The sequence below is a fragment of the Sceloporus undulatus genome, chromosome 9, assembly GCF_019175285.1.
Source record: "Sceloporus undulatus isolate JIND9_A2432 ecotype Alabama chromosome 9, SceUnd_v1.1, whole genome shotgun sequence".
Taxonomy (NCBI): Eukaryota; Metazoa; Chordata; class Lepidosauria; order Squamata; family Phrynosomatidae; genus Sceloporus; species Sceloporus undulatus.
The window spans coordinates 33,034,664-33,058,493 of NC_056530.1; the positions used below are offsets into that span (position 1 = coordinate 33,034,664).

Genomic DNA, 23,830 nt, shown 5'->3' on the forward strand with positions numbered 1-23,830 from the left:
TACTTGTGCTTTGCATGATTTATTCTATAAACTGTATTACTAGGGTTAGAAAACTGAGATCAGTTTCTGGAGGGTTTTTTTCCTGAGCTCTTGCAGAATTGTACATATATATCTAAATTAAACTTATTGTCCCTGTGCATTGGGAAGGAGAGGAGATTTTGGCCTACTATTCCCAGAATCCCCAGGTCAAGGTAGCTGGAGGATTCTAGAAGCCATGTAACACCAAATCTTACTCATCACAGCTCACTGTTCATCTTTTTGATCTTTCCTATAAGCTAGAGATGGAAAATCTGTGGTTCCCATCAGTTCCAGCTAACATGGTCACTGATCATGTTTGATGGGCTCTGTAATCCAACCACGTTTGACAAAATATTGGTTCTTCATAGCTCTCGCAGGGCCTTCTGTGGCTACCTTTGGGTTGTATGGGAGCATCCAGCTAGGAGGTTGGACCCTGACAGCAGAAACCATAGATAATATTGTATATCATTCTAGAAGCTTCCAACGTACTCTGCTCATCCCATCCGTTTCCCCTCAAGTAGGGTTTGCCTGCTGTGCTCACACTGTAGTTTCATATTCTGTGACTTCAACAGGATTGGCGGTCAGGCACTTCTTGCAGGGGGGGCACATCACATTTTTCATGATGCGTCCCGTTTGAGCAAGTGTCAAGATGTGGCTGCACTGTGGTGGCATGGATGCCGTGTTCACAGAACACCTGTTGCACGTTGTTGATCACAGTTTCATACTTAGCCATGTCAAGGCAGCACACATGGGCTGAGGCTACCAAGCTGGTGGGACCATCCAGTTGCCAGATGTTGAGGTCTCTCACAGCTGCCACACCTTCAGTGGCACGCAGGTGCTGCTCCAATAAGTGAAGGTCCAGCTGGTCCGGCACAGCCTGGAGGTGCACCAGGAAGCAAACCCGCAAGGCTGGCCATGCAATGCACAGAAGGGTGACAGCCACGACGACGGCAAACCCAGGGTCCAGATAAAGCAGCCAACAAGGCAGTTGTGTGTGCTCAGAGGTATTCCAGATTGAACATGTAAGGCAGTGGCCGAAGCAAGCTGTATGACTAACACAAGGAGTCGTTTGTACTAGTAGGTAGTAAGTGACAGAATATAGGAGGACAGAAATAGGACCTAAGCAGGCAACCATCCAGTCAAGTCTAAGTTGTCCAGGTTTATCTGCAAGCACCATGGGGCTGAGCTCTGCTACCCAGGGCCATCGATTCATTGAGGATCCACTCTCTAGCAGGTCTGTGGAGGAGGAAGGAAAAACAGCTCAAATAGAATAGTACTGAGATATTTTTACCCTTGGGAATACATCATAAAAATGAAAATTGAAAAAGTACCCCCCTCCCCCGCGAGGTCTAAAGTGGAAAACACTACAGACCCAGATGGACTACATGCAGTATATTATAAGAAATTGCAAGATTAGTTAATTCAACCACTTAAGAAGGTGTGTGATGGAGTATTAGGGAAAGCATGGATGCCAGGCTCTTGGAGAAATGCTTATATCACAGTGCCTATAAAAAGTGTCTATAAACAGACCATTCCTGTTTTTGTCTATTTCTTTGGAAAACCATACCATAGGTTATACCCTTCTGTTACTACATTCCAGTCGACTCATCCCACCAGGCTTCAGTGATGCCTATTGTATCATACATGTCAATTTCATCTTGTCTATTTCACATACTCTGTGCATTAGTGTAAAGACATCTAAGAGCATGGGCCATTTCCCCTGTCTACTCATTTAAGGTTTTTTTCATCCCACTGTTGGGTTCTTTTACTATTTGCCTAGTTCTCTAATATTTCTGCTACTATCTCCAGCACTTAATGAATGCCTGCTGTCAGGAATACTGTCTCCCTCCCACACACAACTCAGTTTAAAGACCTCCTGATCATGTTGTGAGACTTTTAACAAAAACATCCCTGCCAACTGCTATGAGGTGCAACACATCCCTTGCCAGAGGCCCATCTTCATGATACCACAGATCATGGTCTAAGAAGCCAAACCATTCCTAGTAGCACCATCTATGGAGACAGTTGTTCACCTCCACTATTCTCTCCCTTCCTGAGCCATGTCCCTCAACTAGGAGGAGAGACAAAAAAGTGAGAACCTGCACATCAAGGTCCTTCACCTTCTTATCCAGAGCATTATAATACCTTATGATATTCTGAGATCTATGCCATACACTGTCATTGGTTCCCACATGGACCAAATGGAAGTGATAATGGTCAGTGGGCTTGACTAGTATTGTCAACCTCTCAGTTACAGCACAGATGTTTTCCCCAGACAGGCAACACAGCTCTCAAGACATTCTGTCATCCTCTACATGGGGTCTCCTACCACTGCCACACATCTCCTCTGAGGATTGGCAGGGGCCATTCAATGTGCTGAATCTTCCAAGGTCTCCTGCACATTCTCTGTGGACTGATATTTTCTCATCATCAGGGGAGAAAGCTTTTAATCAATTGTCTAGCTCCAAGCTTACAGAATGATTCTACATTCCTCTGCTTCTGTGCATCACATTCCTCCAAATGTCTACTTTTGGAATTGACTTGACAATTGGGAATCAAACCCTGGTCACCAGGGTCACAGTCCAACATTCAAACTACTACACCATGCTGACGCTACTAGTTTTACTTTCATTACAGATATATATAGATATTACATATGTACAGTTTCTTCTTTTATGTATGAAGATTATTTGTTAAGAATTTGTTTGCATGTTCTAAAGTTAATAAATATAAAATTCTAAACAAAAACCCAGAGACACCCTCAGTTGGTTTGTTCAGACACAGACCGTTTCTGAACACATTAAAGATGGGTATTATCTTTCTTTTCTTTTGTTGGTTCTGGTCCTGTCAAACATCAGTTACATCAGCTAATCATGGGTTCTAGTCATCCTGAAGGGATATGCTTCTTTAAACAAGAAAATAAAAACAAGAGCAGACCCACTATACAGCGGGACATCGCTATCCATGGTCATGGATGGCAAGCCCCATTGTCGGTATGTGCATGCAGCCGTGCGCATGACATGCTGCCATTGTAATGTGACTTGAGGTCCTATGTTTTTTTCATGTCTGCGGGAGGAATCTGGAACAGATCCCCTGCAGATGCAAAGCTCTGACTGTAGTATAAACTGACATGCTGCTCCCTACCTCTTTCCTTCCCTGCATCTCCATCCCATGAACTCAAATGAACGCTTACCTTCGGTCTCCTGGAAAGAACTGTCAGCTTGGGTGATTCTCCTCCTGCTACAGCAGGGCCTGGGACCCCCATCTTGGGACTGCCTCTCATTCAGCCATGCTCTGGCCAAGTGGATAGGGATCCCCATTGCCCCAATCCCCATTAGTGCCGAGGCATGCTCTGTGATCTGCGGAGCTGCAACCCTGAGAATTGACTCCGGGATGATAGTCAGGTACAAGGCACTTTGGAAGACAGCACTGACCAGAGTTCCCGTAATCCGGACTCGGGCCCATCCAAAGGTGTTTCTCCTGCTGAGGTACCTTCCAGAAGCCAGCCAGATGTCTGCTAAAGACACGGCTAGTGTCAGTGCCCCTTCCAGGGTCTGGAACGCAGACGAAAGCAGCAGCAGGGATCCTGTCACCCGGCTGGCCACCACTTCTACCAGAAAGAAGCAAAAGGAGATACAAAACTGCACCACAGGCCAGGCTGTGGCATCAACAGTCCATGGGGACAAGACGTCCACACCTGTCCAGGGCTTCCTTCTTAGGTGGGCTCCCATCTGTACCTTCACCTCCTCTTTTAGCCTTGGATGCTAGTCCAGCCTCGTCTCTGGTTCAGTCTGCGCTTAAGTCTTTACCTTGCAGTTGACTCATCCCAGGGCTCATGCTTTGGGGTCACTCATTTGTGTTCCTCGGGTCCCTCATTTCATCCTGAGATGGACTGCTCCGTTCCTCAGCTTCCTAAGTCACTCGTGTTCTCTTTTTGTTGGCCCTTTTCTGACAGCTCTGTTTTTTTGGCCTCTGCTGCTTCCCCCAGGATTGGTTGGTGTGTTTTTTTGCATTTGCACTTGTTTCAAGTTTGCACTCGGAATAGTCACTGCACACTGCCCCTTGGATTCCAGGGGTCCTTTAAAGAGGCGGCTTCTCGCTCTCCCTCCTTTGGCTCCAGGCCCAGGCTTCCACCAGCTGCAGAGAGAGAATCATAATTATTCATCTAATTCCCCTCTTTACATAATAGGAGAGAGGAGGGAGGAGGACCTTTTTGGCCAACTGGGATACAATGAAAGTCCATGCAAGGTCACACTCCAGAAAATGACAGGGGGCTCATATCAGTTAAAATGAAGCATTTGTATTCACCAGTGCAATGTATTTGCCAGTGCAATGTTAACTTCTTCGTGACAGAATTGTTTTCCCTGCCAGCATTGCCTTTTCAAATTGCCCTATGCATTCAGAACCCCAAGTAAAAGATAACGAAGTTACGTTAATAAAATCCATCAAGATAAAGAGATTTCTTTCATTTTACAGCATTCTTCCCTTGTTTCTTGGCCAAAAGCCTCTTCAGGTACAGCTGGCCCTCAGTAGCCACAGATTCTTTTTCCACCGAATCAAGGTGCTACAAGATCCCCGTATCTTTGGATTCTGTTGTTATTATTCACTGAAAGAAAGAAATTGGCAGCATGAGCTTTCCTAGACTTCAGTCTACTTCCTCAGATGCATTTAGTCTCAGAGGCACTATAAGATCTCTATATCTTTGAATCCTATTATTATTATTATTATTATTATTATTATCTGAAAGAAGTGGGCAGCATGAGCTTTTTTACATTTAAGTCTACTTCCACAAACGCATTTAGTCTCAAAGGATACCTTCTCTCCCATCAATGAAAACAAACATCTCACAAGGTAAGCCAATGTTTATATTTCTATTTCAATTCTATTATTATTATTATTATTATTATTATTATTATTATTATTATTATTATCTGAAAGAAGTTGGCAGTATGAGCTTTGTTACACTTAAGTCTACTTCCACAGATGCATTTAGTCTCAAAGGTGCTATAAGACCTTTATATTTCTGTATTCTATTATTATTATTATTATTAGCTGAAAGAAGTTGACAGCATGAGCTTTCATAGACTTAAGTCTACTTCCTCAGGTGCATTTAGTCTCAAAGGTGCTATATCTTTGAATTCTGTTGTTGTTGTTACTATTAACTGAAAGAAGTTAGCCGCATGATCTTTTATAGACTTAAGCTTACTACATCGGATGCATTTGGTAGAGTATAAAGCCAGGGACAGACCTATATATGCCATTGGTGTCAGAGAAGGTAAATTCAAATCCCAAATCCTCTGTGTATGGAAATGAAGTGGCAACTCCAGCTTTAAAGATGGTCTTTGATGAACAAAAGTAGAGGTGAGGAGTGCTTAAAAATCACTTGAAGGTTCCCTCCAAAACTTTTGGAAATTACATTTTTGAACTACAACAGGGTTACTACCAGGTGGACTGAGGGAGTTATAGTGAATGAAACACTTAGTTCATACTAAAGCCAAAAGTAGAAACCAAAGGTGAGGCCAAAGCAGTAGAGCTCTGGTGTCACAAGTTCACAACCAACAATGATTCCCAGAGTTTAATCGCATTGACTAGTTCTGACTAGACACTAGAGTCTCTAACTGGTGTAAGATACCACCTAAATTGTACCTTGTAATATTTTTCTTAGGTTTACACAACTGGAGTATTTTAACCTTTTTTGCCAGTTGATTTCCCATTCTTCTAAGAAGGTGTTTTCTCCACAATCCTTAAACCATTTCATCACATATATATATATATGTAAAGTAAAACAATAACAATTGAAATAATATTAAAAATAAAATTATCTCTATATGTATCTACAACAAGGAAAACTGGAGGAATCGTTAAAATTATATTTTATATTTAAAAATATTTAAATTTATATTTTAATTAAAATTAAATATATATAATTATTATATAATTTATCTATCTATCTATATAATTATATAGTAATTAAATATATATATTTAATTTATATATACACACATATATAAATAATTTATATTTTAATTATAATTAAATATATATAATTTTATATAATTATATATATTATAATATATATATAATTATATAGTAATTAAATGTGTGTGTGTGTGTGTGTGTGTGTGTATATATATATATATATAAACTTTTATTTATTTTATTTATTTATATATATATATTTAATTTATATACACACACACACATCTCTCTCTCTGCAGCCCTGGTTCCTCTGGCATTGAGGCACTTCCATTTTCTTCCAGGCGTCGATGCCGTTTTGCTGCGCTAGGTGGCGCCCAAGCCTCTTTTCCATTTAAACTGCGAAAGGGCCTAGTCTGCTTCAGAAGCAATTTTTTCCTTCGTCGGCCGCCGTAGCAGCTTCCGGCGAAATGGCGCCACGTGACCCAAACAGAGGGGGAGGCGAACTAGAGAGCCGCCTGGGCCGCTTCCGGTGTGGCTGCGAGAGAGAGAGTGTCTTTGGGGTGAGGAGGTCCCTCTGGCGCCCTTGGGCTGCGGGTGGGAGCCCGGCCGCCATTTTGAGAAGGACTCAGAAGCAAGAGGGTGCTCCTGCCTCATAATAATAATAATAATAATATGGAAGGCGGCGTGAGAAGGGGAGGCGGTTCAGGGAGCCTCCCTCGGGCAGGACCAGGCCCGTCCTCCTTTTCCAGGACGCGTCCTCCATCCCCCACTTCCCGCCCAGGAGCCATTCCCAGACGTCCTCCATTTTGAGCCTGACTAAGGAGCAGGGATTCAGATTCATATGAGTGTTACTAGCTCTTCTTGAATTCCCTCCCTTTGGCGGTGCCTTGTCCTCCTTTGCAGCCCTGGCTCCTTGTATTCCGTCTGTCAACCTGTCAGGCTGTCTCCCTCTTTTCCCATTGCCTTCTACTGCCATGATGCTGTGACTTATTTCATACATATTATGACTTAATCCACAAGAGAGATCTAAAGCGAAAGGAGGAGGCGAGGGAGAAGAGGAAGACTCACCTGTGTAACACCTGCGCTGTTTGTGAAGCTGACAGCAAATAAAAGCCAGGGATGACAGACCAGCTTAGTATAGCACCATTTGAGGTTCTTGGGGCACTTTGGCACATGATTTGGGGAATGCCTATTTAAAGGTATTTACTGATGTATAGAAATAAACTTGTTTAGAATCATAGAATCATAGAGTTGGAAGAGACCTCAAGGGCCTCCCAGTCCAACCCCATTCTGCCATGCAGGAACTCCCTATCAAAGCATCCCCATTGACAGATGGCCATCCAGCCTCCGTTTGAAGACCTCCAAGGAGGGAGACTCCACTACACTCCGAGGAAGGAGCGTGTTCCACTGTTGAACAGCCCTTACTGTCAGGATGTTCCTCCTAATGTTGAGGTGGAATCTCTTTTCCTGCAGCTTGCATCCACTGCTCTGGGTCCTAGTCTCTGGAGCAGCAGAAAACAAGCTTCCTCCCTCCTCAACATGACATCCCTTCAAATATTTAAACAGGGCTATCATATCACCCCTTAACCTTCTCTTCTGCAGGATAAACATCCCCAGCTCCCTCAGCCGTTCCTCATAGGGCTTCATGGTTTCCAGACCCTTCATCATTTTAGACACCCTCCTTTGGACACATGGCTCCAGTTTCTCAATGTCTTATCCTTAAATTGGCATTAAAAAGGCATTGAACAGTCCGTGTGCTGCTTTTCCCCCCTCCTTTTTCAGGCAATTGTTAAGTTACAGAAGGGATGGGATGGGATGTGGGGTGATAGCAGGACCTGTTTTATGGACATTTCATTCAGACTTGTTGCTCTACAGCAACAAAGCCTTCTCTCCACTTAGAGGCTGTGCTCCCGATGATGGATAGATAGAGCAGACAACTCAAGACACAATGAGAGAGCTGTGAAGAACACTGAAATGCACAAATTTCCCTCTGTTATCTCTATTATGGATAGATAGTATTTTGGGAAAACCTCCAAAAGTGTACAACGAAATATCAGAGCAATATAATAACAAGAATTCATTTGGATTGACTTTTGCTGTTTGTCTTGCAGAAAATACCAGCTGTGGTTGTGGCTACAGAGACCATGGAGGCCACTGCATTGGAAAGTCTAATTGAAATGGGCTTCCCCCAAAACAGAGCGTATGTATCTATCCCACGGGAAGCGCTGGGATGTGTGGCCCCATATTTTCAATGCTAGAACTGTGAATTAGCTAGCCACTTTGAAATGTGTTCAAAAGGGTAGTGTTTTAATAAATAAATAGGGTTAAACACATTAATAGCGTTTAATAGTGCAGAACAAGCTTACATAGACATGGAGGATAAAACAGTTCCAGCATCTCAGGGGTGGGTCAGTGCAGCCTGTGAAGATTTGTGGAATCAATACAGATTACATCCCCATAATATGTTCTCTGTTGGAACCAAAGCAATATTCATAGCAGTTCCCAGGCAATTTCTCATCCAAGTGCCATTCAGGCTGGTGCCACTAGACCTCACCATGTAACCTATTTGTTTTTAAAACATAGATAAGGAATAGTCAGCCATTGTCCCATGTCCATTACCTAGGAGGCCCTCTGACTTGTGTTTTATGGAAACCCGAGAGTGTATGTCTGCATGAGAGCCCATTTCCTAACAAGTTAGAATTATGAACCTAAAACAAACACTGGCTTGGAATTCTTAATTGGTAGAAGAGCCAACAGGCCAGGGGCCTTCATTCTTCTTACACTGGAGGGAAGAAGCTCCCTATAGGAACCAAGTGATACTCATTGAATACCATTCCTGCTTGTTTGGGGTAAACCAGAATTCCTGGCACCTCTGGCTTACTATGGTTTTCAAAAATTTTACCGTGATGTCTTTGAAATGTTTTTATCTTGTAAGCCGCCTTGGGTCCCTTCCTGGAAGAAAGGTGGCATAGAAATGAAATAACAGAGGCCTATTACAGACTGCTAAAATAAAGCTGCTTCTGGTCTCTTTGGAGGTATGCTGTTTAAATGATGCCTGCATCCTAAGAATCCAGAAGCTGCACCAAAGCTGCACTCCAGTGCTTAGGAACAGAGTGTGGCTTTGGCGCGACTCTTAGGACCCATGCATCATTAAATAGCATACCTCCAAAGAGACCCGAAGCAGCTTTATTTTGGCAGTCTATAACAGGCCAGAATAACTAATTAAATAAAATGGTGGATAATGCAGTGTGGAAATTCAGAAAATATTTTGCTGTGTGTGCCCTGCAAGAGTCCTGAGTTCAAATGTGATTCGTTTAATCTTCTCTGTCCTCCTCTCCCACAGTGAGAAGGCTCTAGCACTGACGGGAAACCAGGGCATCGAATCAGCAATGGATTGGTGAGTATTTCATCAGGGCCTTTCTTCCTGATGTAGGCACCTTAGCTTTTCTTGTACCTTTAATCACCTAAATGCTGCCCTTTTGTTTTTCAGGCTTATGGAGCACGAAAATGATCCTGACCTTGATGAGCCATATGTACCACCCCAGAACCACGTACAGAGTACAGAAGAGACTCCTGAGGGAAGGATGCCTGAGCTGGTGCAAAGTAGATCAGGTCAGAGCAAAAGTGGAGGTGTTGAGAAAGGAGACCTGGTATGTTGCCGCCTCAGAAGGCAGCCTGTGTTATATTTACTATAATGGTTATTCCCACTTGGAAGGAGACAGTTAATTTGCCATCCAGAGGCAGAACTTTGGAAAGTGACTTTTTAAACTACACTTCTGGATCTTGTCTAGTTCCTTCATAGCTGACCTTCTAAGTCCTAGTCTTCTTCTGATTTCTTGATTTCAGTTTCCATTCTGATTAACAACTGAGCCAAAATGTGGAAACTATTTCACTGTTTCAGTGTCTTTGTTGAATCATAGAATAGAATCATAGAGCTGGAAGAATCTCAAGGGCCATCTTTAAAAACCATGAGAGAAGGAAAATCCACTGCACTCTGGGGCAATGTATTCCACTGTCCAAACATCTCTTACTATCAGGAAAGTCTTCCTAATGTTTAGGTGGAATCTCTTTTTCTTGTCATTTGAATCCAGTGCTATAGGGTTCTGGGATTTGTAACTTTGTGAGATAGATAGCCTTTTCTCTCATAGAGCTCTGGTGCTACAACAAAAGACAAACCCCAGGATTCCACAGGATGCAGCCATGACAGTTAAAGTGGTGTCAAACTACTTTCATTTTGCCGCTTGGCAGCAGCTGCTATGATTCTGTAAGTCAGAAATTAGAAGACACACAACAATAACAACAACATGGCCTGAGTACTTCTGGAATATTGTGTACTATTTTGGTGACAATATCTAAAAAAGGAAATTCTAGATCTACAAAAGGTGCAGAAAAGGGCAATCAACATTATCAGTGACAAGCACTATTTTTCTATGAGGAAAATGTTTGAGTGACAGCTCCCAAAACCCTTCAGCCATTGTAGCTATTCATACAACACCAAGTCAGCACAAGGGCTGCATGGCTCCCAAATCTGTCTCAATACTGTGTCAAAAAGCTACCAGAATAAAAACTATGTTTTCTGGAAAGAAAAAGTAATTGTATTTTGAAAGAATCTTAAAGTGGTCTAGAAAATCTGAAATGTTTTTTGCTTAATTTTGCTTACCTGACTTTGTTGTTTATTTCTGACATGCATATTATTTGATTTGACTAAAAGTATTGCTCAGCTGCCCTTTTGGGAGTGCTATAGGAACTTAGGGAGCTGAGTATGTTTAGCCTGGAGAAGAGATGGCTAAGGGGTGATATGATAGCCCTGTATTTCAAGGGGTGTCATGTTAAGGACGGAGCAAGCTTGTTTTCTGCTGCTCCAGAGACTAGAACACGGAACAATGGCTATAGGAAAAGACAGAGCTTTGTGATAGCGGAACAAACTCCCTCGGAGACTGGTGGAGTCTCCTTCTTTGGGATGGCCATCTGTCAGAGATGCTTTGATTGTGAGTTCCTGCATGGCAGAACAGGGTTGGACTGGATGGCCCTTCCAACTCTATGATTCTGTGAACCTGTGCTTACTTTTTCCATGCTGTGTCTACCTCTGGTATCATAATTTTCTGTTAAAAGAAGTAGTGCTGAAGAAAGAATCTACTTTGCTAACTGAAGTATGCTTTTAATAAATCATAGAGAACACGGATTGTGGCACGCACAAGATGTGGTAGCTGACATTTGGATGGCTCTAGATAGGATTCGGATAAATTGATGGATGGGACCAATGATGGCTTCTGGTTGGGATGCCTGTGTATCAGAAAAAAATTGACCCCAAAAAACTGACTCGACTTATTCATGGGTCAATGTAAGAACTGTGTCTTAACTCTTATTTAAAAGAAGGAACCATCTCCTGTTGAAAAGCAAGAGTATAATATGTGAAGTACTGACTCATCCATCCAACCTTAAGAGTCAGCACAAAGAGTTATGTCTGCTGGGATTTGGCAAGTTCTTTGACACTTACTCAGTTGTGTGAGTAGGGCAGAATATAACAGGATGCAAATTTTAACCATGACCATAATCTTCAAAGAGTTGTATCAAGTGAAACAGACTTGGAGGTAGCTGGTCTGTTAGTATTCAGCTGTCAAAGCAATACATTTGCTTACCCTTACCAAAATTCAATTTCCTTGTATTGAAAGCCTTATTGAATAATTTATTTTGTTGTATGAGTAACTGCAAGGACTTGTGCATTAATATAGGTACTGTACCCAAAAAATATATTTCTGTCTGCTTTCTTTTTTTATCCTGAAACAAAGTAACACAGCTTTCTCTTTATTATTTGCTTTCTTGTTCCTTGCCTTCTCTAAGCCCCGTGGATTTGAGAATAATGGATTTCTCTCCCCATAGACCCTGCGTTAAAGGAAATGACTGAGGAAGATAACAGACGCCCTCTGAGTGAAGAAGAGAAACGGGAGCAGACAAAGAGGTAATCATTGTGGCAATATCTGTATTCTTCACTTAAGGAGAAAAATACTTTTTCCTTAGCTAAGATAGGCCCTCTTTAGCTTTAGCAGGATACATGCCTTGGGACCTAGTAACAGCTTAAAACGGGAGAGGAGAGAGCAAGATGAGTTATTTTCAATTTTTGCATTTGTAATTGGCCTTCCCCATTGTGCCCCCTCCAGCTTTGTTGGACAGTAGGGATTATAGAAGTTGTAGTCCTATTCATCTGGAAGGCTGCAGTTGGGGGAAGCCTGGATTATATAACAGTGATGGCATGCTTAGTGCTAGGGTTTCTCTGTGAGGGTTGACGCTATGTAGGTGGAAGTGGAACACCTTTTCCTGACCAGTTAACAAAGACTACTGCTTTATCCCTTCAGGATGATGGAGTTGATCTCTCAGAAACAGCGGGAACGTGAGGAACGGGAGAAACGGGAGAGCATTGAGCGGGAGAAGCAACGCCGGAAGCAGGGCCAAGAACTCTCTGTCATCCGCCAGAAGCTGCAAGAGGATGAGATGAAAAAGCTGGCAGAAGAGAGGCGCAGGGAGAAGTTGGAGGAGAAGTTAGCCAAGTGAGCATGTGTGGAGTAGTGAGACCACAAAGGCTTCAACATAGTCCATGTCAGGTGGCAGTGGGGCTCCACTAATGGAGGGATCTTCTAACTACGGCACGACCTGTTTGTTCTGTCCAGTCTCAGGACTTCAATTGGTACAGCTTCTGAGAATGAAGCACATTTGGATTTTCTCATATCTAAAGTAGCTCCGTGCATTTGTATATAAAATTATATTTGTATTAAGAACCATGAAGTCTCTTTCTGTTTGGGGGAAGGACCATAGCTCAATTGAAGAGCACATGCTTTGCATGCAAAAGGCAAGGGAGAAATCTCTTGAGATCCTGAAGAGTTGCTTCCAATTGGTGCAGAATGATAAAATCATAGTTGGATGAGACCACAAGGGTGATCCAGTCCAACCCCCTGCCATGCAGGAGATAGCATTGAACTAGGGACTGTGATCAGGCTTCCCAAGGTAGCTTCCTGAATTCTTATTGAAACCAGCTTAGTCTGAATCACAAGGACAAGAATATTACTTCATTTTACTTCTCATATGCAGTGAAAACTGTAGCTCAGTGACCTAAAGATGGATGTGAAAAACACCTTTTAGGTCCTGGAGAACTACTGTCAAGACAATACAGATAGTACTGAGCTACCGTATATACTCGACTATAAGTCAACCTCATGTATAAGTGAGGGCAAGTTTTGGGGCCAAAATTATGAATTTTGCTATGCCCTGTAGATAAGTTGAGTGTAAATTAGGGGCACATAGTAAAGGATCTAAAGAATGAAGCAAAGCAAAACAATGTCAAAGGAATTACAAAATTCCAGCAGACATAACTCCTTGTGCTTATTCTTAAGACTGGATGGATGAGAGAGTAGAGGGGGTTAGTGCCTCACATATTATACTCTTGCTTTTCACCAGGAGTAGTTCTTTCTTTTAAATAAGAGTTAAGATACAGTACTTACATTGATCCATGGATAAGTCAACTCAGGTTTTTTTTGGGGGGGGGGTCAATTTTTTTGATCTAAATTTCTAGACTTAAACATGAGTATATACAGTAAATGGATCAGGTAGACTAGTTTGGTATAAGACAGCATCCTATTCCATTTTTGTTTTGATTTGACTTAAAACTGCTACCTTGAAGCCTGCTGCTGTTCCATTAAAACTGTTTACCTTTCCAGGCAGCGGGTGAGAGAGAAGATTGAACGAGACAAAGCTGAACGAGCAAAGAAGGTGAGTGAAGTGGGGAAAGAAGTGGGGAAAAAGTAGGGCAGGAGCTTGACTTTAGATCCCATTTTTACTCTTCTAAGCTCAATCACACTGTCTTTCCGTAGAAGGAGAAAATCACAATGTTTATATGCAACAGAATACACAAGTGTGATTTGATTTTCTTTTACTTGGTTTAGCCCTGGGATGGGGACACTCAGGCCCTCCTGTATAATTTGATTGTTTGGTTCATAGAGGCCTGTTCTCCTGGAGCTTTTTTGCTGTGTGTCTTCAAGTCATTTCTGACTTAGCATGGTTTTCTTGGCAAGATTTGTTCAGAGGGGGTTTGCCCTTGCCTTCCTCTGAGGCTGAGAGACTTTCCTAAGGTCACCCAGTGGCTTTCCATGGCTAAACAGGGATTCAAACCCTGGTCTCCAGAACTGTAGTCCAGTACTCAAACTACTACATCACACCGTCTCTGTCTCTTGGAGCTTACACTACATTCACATTCTCTGGCATGCAAGTGACACTAACAGTTGGTGAGAAATCTTCAGTCACAGATTAGTGAGAATTGTGCTGTGTGCCACTCTTGAATTCCTCAGTTTTACAAGGAACAATAGGGAACCTTATGTACTGGGGCTGAATCTCACCCTCTAGGATCCCTCAGGTTAATTTCCCCCCGTGACACTATTTTTCAGTATGTAGAGAGATCTTGTAGCACCTTTGAGACTAACTGAAAGAAAAAAGTTGGCAGCACGAGCTTTCCTAGACTTCGGTCTACTTCCATCTGCAAAAGCTCATGCTGCCAACTTCTTTGTTTCAGTTAGTCTCAGTGGTGCTACAAGATCTCTCTACATACTGATTCTACAGGCTAACATGGCTATGTCTTTGAATTCTACCATTGTTCAGTGGTTTCAGGGGCCCTGGTGGCACAGTGGTTAAATGCCTGTACTACAGCCATTTACTCAAAACCAGAAGGTTGCGAGTTCAAGACCAGCAAAAGGGCCCAAGCTCGACTCAGGCTTGCATCCTTCCGAGGAGGGAGCTAAAATGAGTACCCAGACTGTTGGGGGCAAATTAGCGTACTTGCTAATTAGCTTACTTGCTGTTCACCGCTATGATCTTTGGAATAGCGGTATATAAATAAAACAAATTATTATTATTATTATTATTTTCTACCTTTTGTTCTGTTTCCATCCTAGAGGCTTGGTTATTGCCAGTAAGAGCTTTAAACTATGTTGGTAACTTTGGCCCCATCCTTTTGCCTTTGGGCCTCATCTACTGCTATAATAATCCTCTAAGAACTTTCCTGTAATTGAGTGAAGAGTATGCTGTAAAATGCTTCTATTCAGTACTCCAGTCACTTTCTCCTGTGTGACAGTCCATTCTTGCTTCTTCCCCCTCAACAGTATTCTGTGGTTGTTCCACACACTCAGTCCTCACTGGGCTGTTCTTGAGAGTTCTTCCTGTCCTTCGATTCTCTAGAGATTTTTATATTCCTGCAAAGCTTTAGACCTTAGTCAAGCTTGTTGACACTTGTCTTGTGTATGTGGACAGTGAGGTTTGCCAACATGATAGCTAAACTTACCCTTTCACTTTGGATATAGGGAGAATTAACAGGAGGAAAAGCCATGCTCTTAAAACCAGTTTGACTTTGGCTTATATGTACTAATCATATTTCTCAAAGTTTGGATGTAACAAGAAATGGTTAGTTTAAAAGTGGAATAAGGGCTTCAGTCCCTTGTGGCTGTATCAGAAGGGGAGGGGGAGTAGGGGAATGTTCCATCTTTCTTTCCTAAAGAACCTTTTCTTTACAACCTTTCCTCTTCTCTCCATTTCACTTCAGTTTGGCAGTGGCTCTTCCCAAGCATCCATACCACTGGAGCCAACAGCTCCCACATCGGTTCCCTCCTCGCCCAGCCAGGAGCCCCCTGTCAAACGAGAGTATGACCAGTGCAGGATACAGGTAAGTCACTGATAATAGGTTTTGTGTCTGTCTTCCTTCCTTGCATGGCTTTAATTTCCATTAATCTGATAAAGCAAAAATAATCAAGAGTTCTGAGACTTCTTAAGGAGCAGATATTGGAAATGTTATTTTTGGACTACAACTGTAAGGGTCTCCCAGTTAGTATGGTCAGTGGCTCTGTTGGCTAGGGGATTCTGGGAATTGCATTCCCCCCTCCCACAAAATAACATTACCTATTCTGTAAAAAACAAGAAACGTTATTTACTTGTGTGGGATAAAACCTTTTTGTTGTTTAAGGTGCAAAATGACTGCATGTTGTTGCATGGTTATTTGTAGAGTTTACAGAAACTGCTGAGGTGGTATAGAGGCTCACTCTTTTGCATTCCTAATAAGAAATTTCCCTTTTTTTATATAAAGTCAGTAACGTCCATTGAAAACATCTATTTCTTTTGCAGATAGCCTACTTGCTTGGTTTTCAGAGACATAATAAGCTGGGTAACCTTCACTTTAAATCTTGCTGCTGTCAGGAACTCACTTTTTGAAATGATAATGGGTATCTGTTCTATAGTGCTTTCAAATGCTTCTGCCACTTTATGTGTGTTTATCTCATTCTATGCCTTAAAGGGAAGAGAAAGGCTTTGGGGTTATGGTACCCCACTTTGGGGGTGAGGCTACCAAGCATACCTAGAGGGCCACAGGCCCTACCCCAACCCTGGTTCAAGCTTTGGGTATAGTTCAAAACTGCAGTTAATTGAAAATGAGAAAGAAGACATTAAAACCTCCATTTTGTAGGTGTTACAGAAGGATGGATGGGGAGGAGGCAGAAGCTTGAAACATATTCACTCACACACTCACACTATAGAATTTAATCCTATCCAAAATGCAGTCAGCCCATCTTGCATATTATGACCAGCTGCTTCTTTCACAGGTAAGACTGTTAGATGGCACATCCCTTACTCAAACATTCAGAGCCAAAGAACAGCTGGCAGCTGTCCGGCTTTACGTGGAACTGAACCGCAAAGATGATGCTGAGGAGCCTTTCATCCTTCTCACGGGCTTCCCTCGTCGGGTCTTCACTGAAGAAGACATGGAGAAGCCCCTGCAGGAGTTGGGTGAGTCTGGGAATGAAGCATGTGTTTGGCTTGCAGCACGCCTCATTTTGCTGTGCTATGAGTAAAATATTCCATGGGAGAGATAATCTTGGTGGATGCCACTTATTGAAATGTTCAGTTTTTCACCACATCTAAGAGCACAGAAACTCTGGTCATTTGCTGTGGCAACAAGCATCCGGAGTCCTTTAGCAAGTTAGGATGGTTTGTTGTTTCAGTTTATTTCTCTAGACCAATATTAACTACCCTGACTTTTAGCAACCACTACCCAGTCTTTTTAACTGGAGTTGCTAGGGACTGAACCTGGAAACTTCTGCAAAGCAGGTTCTACCACTTTGTACAGTACTTCTACCCCATGTGCAGGATCAAATTCAGAAGCCTTTGAAGGAGCAGAACTTGCTGTCCCTCACTCTTCATGTTGGCAGAGAAATTGTGAGAGAGAAAATTGGTCATCATATGGATAGGTTTTCTGCTTCTTCATATTTTGACCCATCTCATAAATTTTGACCTGCAAGAACAAGTACAGAATACTGTATAATATTCCCAGAACAGGGGAGGCACTTGTAAAGAACAAACAGTCTGTTGTGACATAAACGTTTGTGAACTAGAGTCCACTCATCAGATGCATGAAGGGCTGTCCTCAGAGCACAGTGGTCCCTCCACATTTGCTGGGGTTAGGGGTGAAGGACCCCCGTGATGTGGAAAAACTGCAAATAAAAAACACTATTCTTTTTAGCTAAAGAGAACACCTCTCTAGGAATCTCCAGGTCCTCCAGTGCAATTCTGTAGTTAACATTTGCCAGAAGTTGATCATAGAATCATGCTGGAGGACCTACAAATGCCTAGAGAAGTGTTTTCTGGCAGAGTTGTGCTGGAGGACCTAGAGATTCCTAGAGATGACATATTAATCAAAACTGCAGAAGTCAAAGCTGTTAATGTGGACGGCCAACTGTATATAGATTTAGCGAAGGGGTTAACGTTAAGCGAGGCAGCTAAATGAACCATTCTACATGACATTTAAGCAAATAGCACAGATAACCTTTGGCAGCAGTGCTGATAGTAATAATTGATGGAACAATTGTTTATTACTGCAGTTGTGAATGCTCACTTTAAAGCTTGTGGTACTCTCATGGTTGCTTATAGCTACAGTTTATAAAAATCCCACTCAGCTGAAGATAACACTTTGTAGACTACAGTCCGGGGGAAAAAACCTTCTGCCATACAAGTTTAGTCACTGTCATTATTTTTGCTGCAACCTGGCTACTGCCCTGTAAGTCAGCCCTCAAGTCATACTGAAATCTCAGGACAAGAGATGGCCTGGTTCCTTCTGTGAGGAGGGTTTGCTCCTTCATTCATTCCAGCAGATCTTCAAGTCTAGTTACCTTTAAACAAAACAACTTGGTGCAGCACAGACGGGGAGGCTTTCCCAACTCATGTCAAAAAGGAAGCGCTGTAGCTCTTGTCCCACGCAGAGTAAATAAGGAAAAATCTTTGAGATCTTCTCCAAGACAGTGCCAGCCAGAGCTTGGAGATGTTTCTTTTTTGGACAACAGCTTCCAAAATCCTTTCCAAGCTCTGGTGTCAATATTAGGCTACCAGACTTGTCTGACTTGGTTTAAAGCAGCTGTCTGTGTCTTGAGTGTATAGCCTGGCCCTTCCCCTGTGAGGACCTGATATCATTCATGTTAGCAGGACATGTTCCTTCACAGAATTTATGATGAGCCTATGAATATCAGGTAGGTACAAAACATTTAGTGACATGCCTTATCCACCTGTCTCCCTTGGCAGGACCATGTCCTTTTTACTTTATTTATGGAACAAGTGGGGAAAGGTGGCCCATGGGCCTCATGCTGTCCCCAAGCAATTCAGGTGAGATAATTCAACAGTGGGTTTGTTTGTTTGTTACCAAACAAAGGCCATTCTTTAAAACAGAAAGTGATCCAGATGCTGACTTCTAAGTACAGTGGTCCCTCCACATTCGCTGGGGTTAGGGTTGAAGGACCTCAGTGAATGTAGAAAACCCGCAAATTAAAAAAACACTACAGTATTCTTTTTACCCAAGAGAAGACCTTTCTAGGAATCTCCAGGTCTCCCAGTGCAACTCTGTGATCAATTATGCTGGAGGACCAACAAATGTGTAGAGAAGTGTTTTCTCTAGGAGCTTCCAGGTCCTCCAGCACAACTTTATAGTCAGCTTCCAGCAGAACTGCACTGGAGGACTTAAGAGATTCCTAGAGAGAACTTATTAATCAATTTCTCAAAAGTCAAAGCTGCAAATGTGGAAGGCCAACTGTGATTCCTTTTAAAAAGAAAAAAACAAACCCTACACTGGTCCTAAAGCAGCTTGGGGTGGAAATGTGGCAAAATGGCTTCCCAGGTCCTCCAGGAAGCATCCCAAGTAGGCAACGGGCTCTCTAAGGTCAGTCACTGGCAATCGTCCATCCCTTGACTGTATCTTGTCTCCTCTACAGGTCTGGTGCCTTCAGCTGTGTTGATTGTGGCTAGGAAGGGCAACAGCTGAACTGCTGTTCTACCTCTCTCAGCATGGTCTCAGCCCTCCCTCCCTTTTTGCTGCTCACCTTTCATTGTGGTCCATCTCTGGCTGCCATACCACAGCATCCTTGGTTTCCTACACAGCTCTGATTGCAGAGACTCTGGAGCATCTCTTGGGCTGGGATTCAGAATCCATGATAACGGATGGGTGAGAGGTGGGGTTCTCCACTGCCTCTTTGTGTGGAATGGCAGGCTTGAAATCTGACCCCCCCACCATGACCCACTATGAAATAAATTTCTTCCTTCTCTTTCTTCTGCTTCTTGTGATGACTTCTGTTACCCATTCTACTGACTGAACCAAGAGAGGAAAAAGGACATTCCAGTCCTGCCATAGTGATGGGCATTTACTTTTTGGCCTATCTCTTTAGCCCTGTTTAAATATTTGATGGGATGTCATACTGAGGATGGAGCAAGTTTGTTTTCTGCAGCTCCAGAGACTAGGGCAAGGAGCAATGGATGCAGGCTACAGGAAAAGAGATTCCACCTTAACATTGGGAAGAACTTCCTGACAGAAAGGCCTGTTCGACAGTGGAAGAATCTCTCTTGGAGAGTGATGGAGTCTCCTTCTTTGGAGGCCTTTAAACAGAGGCTGGCTGGCCATCTGTCCACTGTGCTGGGTGTATTCTTGCACAGCAGGGAGGGACTAGATGACCCTTGGAGTCTCTTCCAACTCTATGATTCTATGACGGTACTGATACACACACAAGTTTATTTAGATTAGCCAACCAGGCTTTTGCATATAACCATAGTACTACTTGTGCACTGATCATAATTTAGAACAATACTATTTAATATTTACTTTTTACATGTTTTATTGCACAAGGATGTAGACTTCCCATACATCGTAGGTACAATATACACCACAGCCTCTACCAACAATGTTGGTATTGAAGAAAGTCAGAAAATAGTGGCACTTCAGCCAGGCTTAAAATTGCTGGGCTGTGAAGGGCATCTTCACCTTTTGACTTTTATTGTCCATCATATCAAATGACGCTGAGTCTGGAAAAGGTTAGGTGGCGTCAGTGGCATCGGCTGCTCATTTCTCATCCTTCTTCAGCCTCCCAACTGGGTCTATAATCACTACAATACCCCAACAGATAAGACCTTTGGAGAAAAGAAAGAGAAACATTAGCAGTAAACATGATACTGAAAGGAATAAAGAACCCTGGCTGTCCTGTCCCAGTTGTGTTGGATTTCAGCTCCCAGAATAACTGACCATTACTTATAGTAGCTGGTTCTTTTGGGGTTGAAACCCAAAACTTAGAAACCCAGAAGTTGAGACCCATTGTGTGCCCCCCCTTTTTTTGAGACCTGTTGTAGTAAGTAAGAGGGGTGCTGAAAGCGAACGGTAGTTGGCCAGAATGAAGCCACAGAGAAAAATGGGGCAGGAGTAGTATGCTTGGAAAACCTAAGGTTAAGACATTAAAACAAACAAATGGCGGGGGGGGGGGGGGGAGACAGGTCTTTAAGCAGAGGCTGGATGGGGATGCTTTGATGGAGAGTTCCTGCATGGCAAAAAGGCGGGGGTTAGACTGGATGGCCCTCAGGGTCTCTTCCAACTCTAGGATCCTAAGTCAAATAGGGCTTGAAGTCGCACTCCCTCAGCCTCAAGGGAAGGGCATGGCCAGCCCTCTAAATAAGGGCTTGAAGTCACACTCTCTCAGCCCCAGGGGAAGCCCAAACCCCCCTTTAGTTGGGAATGTCCTGAAGTCACACTCTCTCAACTTCAGGGGGCCATGGCAAACCCCTAAGTCACACTCTCTCAGCCTCAGGGGAAACAAGACCCCCAGGGGAGGCCAGGGCAAGCCCCCCCCGGCCTGCAAGGGCCCCCTACCGAAGGCGAAGGTCATCTGGGCGATGTTTCCCGGGTTCGGGGGGATCCTCTGCTGCATGAGGCGCCGGGGCCCCAGGTAGACCCAGACCCCGGACCCCAGCAGGGCGGCCCCGCTGAGCAGGCGGCAGCTCAGGCAGGACCAGAAGGCCGACTTCTCCGGAGGACCAGGAGCCCCCGAAGCCATGGCCAACAAGCAGCCTCTGCAACGGAAGGAAGGGGCAGCCCTGGTGCGCCGCTCTAAAGGCTCCCCCGAAAGCACTGGCCCTCCTCCTTGATTCCGCCTCCCCAACTCCGCTTCCAAACACACTGCAGGAATAATTATCCGCTTTGAGACCGCTTTAAGTGCCCTGACTTAGGGCTAAGGGATCTTGGGAACTGTAGCTTATTGTGGCACCAGAGCTCTCTGGCTGACAGAGAAGGCTCAAGGTCTCCCCAAAACACCCAGGATTCCCTAGGAGCATGGAGACAAAGGGGACTCACACGGGACCATTTCTGCAGTTCGTTTTGGACCCACCTTTAGGTACTGCAGCGACATATTGAACCTTCAAGGACCAAAGGGCAGGAAGGCAAGGATCCCAGGACAGAGGTGGAATGTAGCCCTCTGCCCCAGTAAGAGGTCTTGCAGTTTAATAGCCCACCATTGCTGCACATGTGGGCACACACTCTATGCCCCTCATAATCATGGGAACATAGTTGAAAGGGACCCCAAGGGACACCCAGTCCAACCCCTTTCCACCATGCAGGAACTCTCCATCAAAGCACCCCCAACAGATGACCATCCAGCCTTTGTTTAAAGACTAACAAAGAGGGAGACTCCACTACACTCCGAGGAAGGAGTGTCTTCCACTGTCAAACAGCCCTTACTGTCAGGAGGTTCTTCCTAATGTTCAGGTGGGATCTCTTTTCCTGGAGCTTGCATCCATTGTGTTCTGGGTCCTGTTCTCTGGAGCAGCAGAAAACAATCTTGCTCCCTCCTCAATGTGACATCCCTTCAAATACTTAAACAGGGCTATCATATCACCTCTTAACTGTCTCTTTTCCAGGCTAAACATCCCCAGCTCCCTAAGTCCTTCCTCATAGGGCACGGTTTCAAGACCCTTCACCGTTTTAGTCATCCTCCTTTGGACTCATGGCTCCAGTTTCTCAATGTCCTTTTTGAATTCTGGTGTCCAGAACTGGACACAATATTCCAGGTGGAGCCTGACCAGAGCAGAATAGAGTGGCACTGATACTTCCCTTGATCTAGATACTAGTACTTCTATCGATGCAGCCTAGAATCGCATTGGCCTTTTTAGCTGCTGCATCACACTGTTGACTCATGTTCAGCTTGTGGTCTACTTGGACTCCTAGATCCCTTTCACACGTAGTCTATTTATATAATGGCAGACATTTATCTAGTTTACAATAAACTAGTTCCTCCAGCCACTTAATAAGCATAGCAGAATTCTCAAGATACATTTATACAATGGGCCCTTGGTATCTTCTGCTGGAGTTTGGTCCAAGGACCCCACAGCCATGAATTCCAAAACCCATGGATGCTCAAGTCCCGTTAAATACAATGGCAGAGCAAAATTGTATCCCTTTATATATAAAATGGCAAAATCACAATGTCCAATCAATATTGGATCTTACATAAGCATATATGCTTTAATATTTTCAGGTTGAATGCAGGGGTAAAGAATCCATGGATGGGGAGGGTTCTGTGCAAAAGCAAGCTTTATACTGTGACAGACGTATCAGAAAAACTGAACAACGGTGTCAGAAGGACAGCAACAAATCCATGGATGCCACAAAGCATGGAACATGACTTTCAGTTCAAGGTAAGGCCAGAGATCCATTCAAAAGGTATAGCTAGTAAAAGGCAAGGCTAGAGAGCCACACGCATGGAAATACCTAGCAAGAGCAGGCTCTTCTATCTTTGCTATTTGCTCCAGGGCCACTCTTTCCTGGCCACGTTCTCATTGGTCTCCGCTGCCTGTTTAATGGCCGCCATCACTATTGCGTTCTGTTGTTGCCTTTCGGTCCGCTGCTCAGGGCTGGATTTAGGGTGCTCCTGGAAACAGAAACAAGACTTTAGAAGGGCAGGGAAGTCAGAGGAAGGCAAACACACCGAGGGACATTTGCATGGCTTTCAGGAAACAGGGTGGTTGCTGTTGCCGTTTTACCCTCTGCCTTGAAAGCCCTACATGGCTTTGCTTGTCACAAAAACTACCTGAAGGCATGGGTCCAAAACACACTGCGGGAATCATCCCCAGGGAGGCTGCTGCTGCTGCTGCTGCTGCTGCTGCCTTGGCTGCCCTGGCTCTGTGCTGGGAACCCTGGCATTTGGAGTGGGGAAGGGCCTGGTACCCATGCCCTGCTATGAGGAGAGACCCAGGCAGCTGGAGAAGGGAAGGCTAAGAGGGAGAGGATGGATAGCCCTCTTTCAGTATTCGAGGGAGGGAGCTTCTTTCCTGCTGCTCCAGAGACCAGGACCCACCTTGGCCATCTCCTTCCTGCGCTCCTCGTCCGGCGCCACGGCGGCCCAGAGCAGCACCCCAAGGCCCGTGCAGCCCAGCACGGCCACCAGGCCCCGGACGGCCCTCTGCGCGGCCCCCATGGAGGAAGGCAGAGCCCTTCTGGGCCACTCGCAGGGAGGGAAGGAGGAGGAAGGGGGGAAAGGAGCACCGCCATAGAGAGACAGGAAGTCGACCGGCT

At 44.0% G+C, this 23,830-nt stretch overlaps 3 protein-coding genes across 6 annotated transcripts; 1 reads left to right on the plus strand and 2 right to left on the minus strand.

Annotated features, from left to right (window-relative positions):
* On the minus strand, window positions 1–6,272 carry LOC121915215 (zinc transporter 1-like). 2 transcript variants are annotated; one of them, XM_042439220.1, is made up of 3 exons: window positions 6,221–6,272; window positions 3,212–4,155; window positions 1–1,254 (listed from the first exon to the last, which is right to left on the minus strand). In XM_042439220.1, exons 2-3 carry the CDS (start codon window positions 3,747–3,749, stop codon window positions 584–586), a joined length of 1,209 nt encoding a protein of 402 aa, XP_042295154.1. In that variant the 5' UTR covers window positions 3,750–4,155; window positions 6,221–6,272; the 3' UTR covers window positions 1–583. The 2 variants fall into 2 exon arrangements, with proteins under 2 accessions (XP_042295154.1, XP_042295155.1); XM_042439221.1 differs by lacking the exon at window positions 6,221–6,272 and having other exon boundaries at window positions 3,212–4,373.
* A 75-nt stretch (window positions 6,273–6,347) lies between these two features.
* On the plus strand, window positions 6,348–19,550 carry UBXN1 (UBX domain protein 1). Of its 2 annotated transcripts, none has more exons than XM_042439222.1 (10): window positions 6,348–6,497; window positions 8,049–8,137; window positions 9,281–9,334; window positions 9,428–9,549; window positions 11,818–11,896; window positions 12,291–12,482; window positions 13,647–13,698; window positions 15,518–15,637; window positions 16,566–16,749; window positions 19,218–19,550. In XM_042439222.1, the coding sequence occupies exons 1-10, from the start codon at window positions 6,405–6,407 to the stop codon at window positions 19,265–19,267; spliced, it is 1,035 nt and encodes a 344-aa protein (XP_042295156.1). In that variant the 5' UTR covers window positions 6,348–6,404; the 3' UTR covers window positions 19,268–19,550. The 2 variants fall into 2 exon arrangements, with proteins under 2 accessions (XP_042295156.1, XP_042295158.1); XM_042439224.1 differs by lacking the exon at window positions 6,348–6,497 and adding an exon at window positions 6,552–6,576.
* Window positions 19,551–20,093: 543 nt separating this feature from the next.
* DMAC1 (distal membrane arm assembly component 1) lies at window positions 20,094–23,806 on the minus strand. Of its 2 annotated transcripts, XM_042440552.1 has the most exons (3): window positions 23,613–23,806; window positions 23,027–23,186; window positions 20,094–20,403 (listed from the first exon to the last, which is right to left on the minus strand). In XM_042440552.1, exons 1-2 carry the CDS (start codon window positions 23,730–23,732, stop codon window positions 23,055–23,057), a joined length of 252 nt encoding a protein of 83 aa, XP_042296486.1. In that variant the 5' UTR covers window positions 23,733–23,806; the 3' UTR covers window positions 20,094–20,403; window positions 23,027–23,054. The 2 variants fall into 2 exon arrangements, with proteins under 2 accessions (XP_042296486.1, XP_042296488.1); XM_042440554.1 differs by lacking the exons at window positions 23,027–23,186; window positions 23,613–23,806 and adding an exon at window positions 21,134–21,368.
* Window positions 23,807–23,830: the final 24 nt, after the last annotated feature.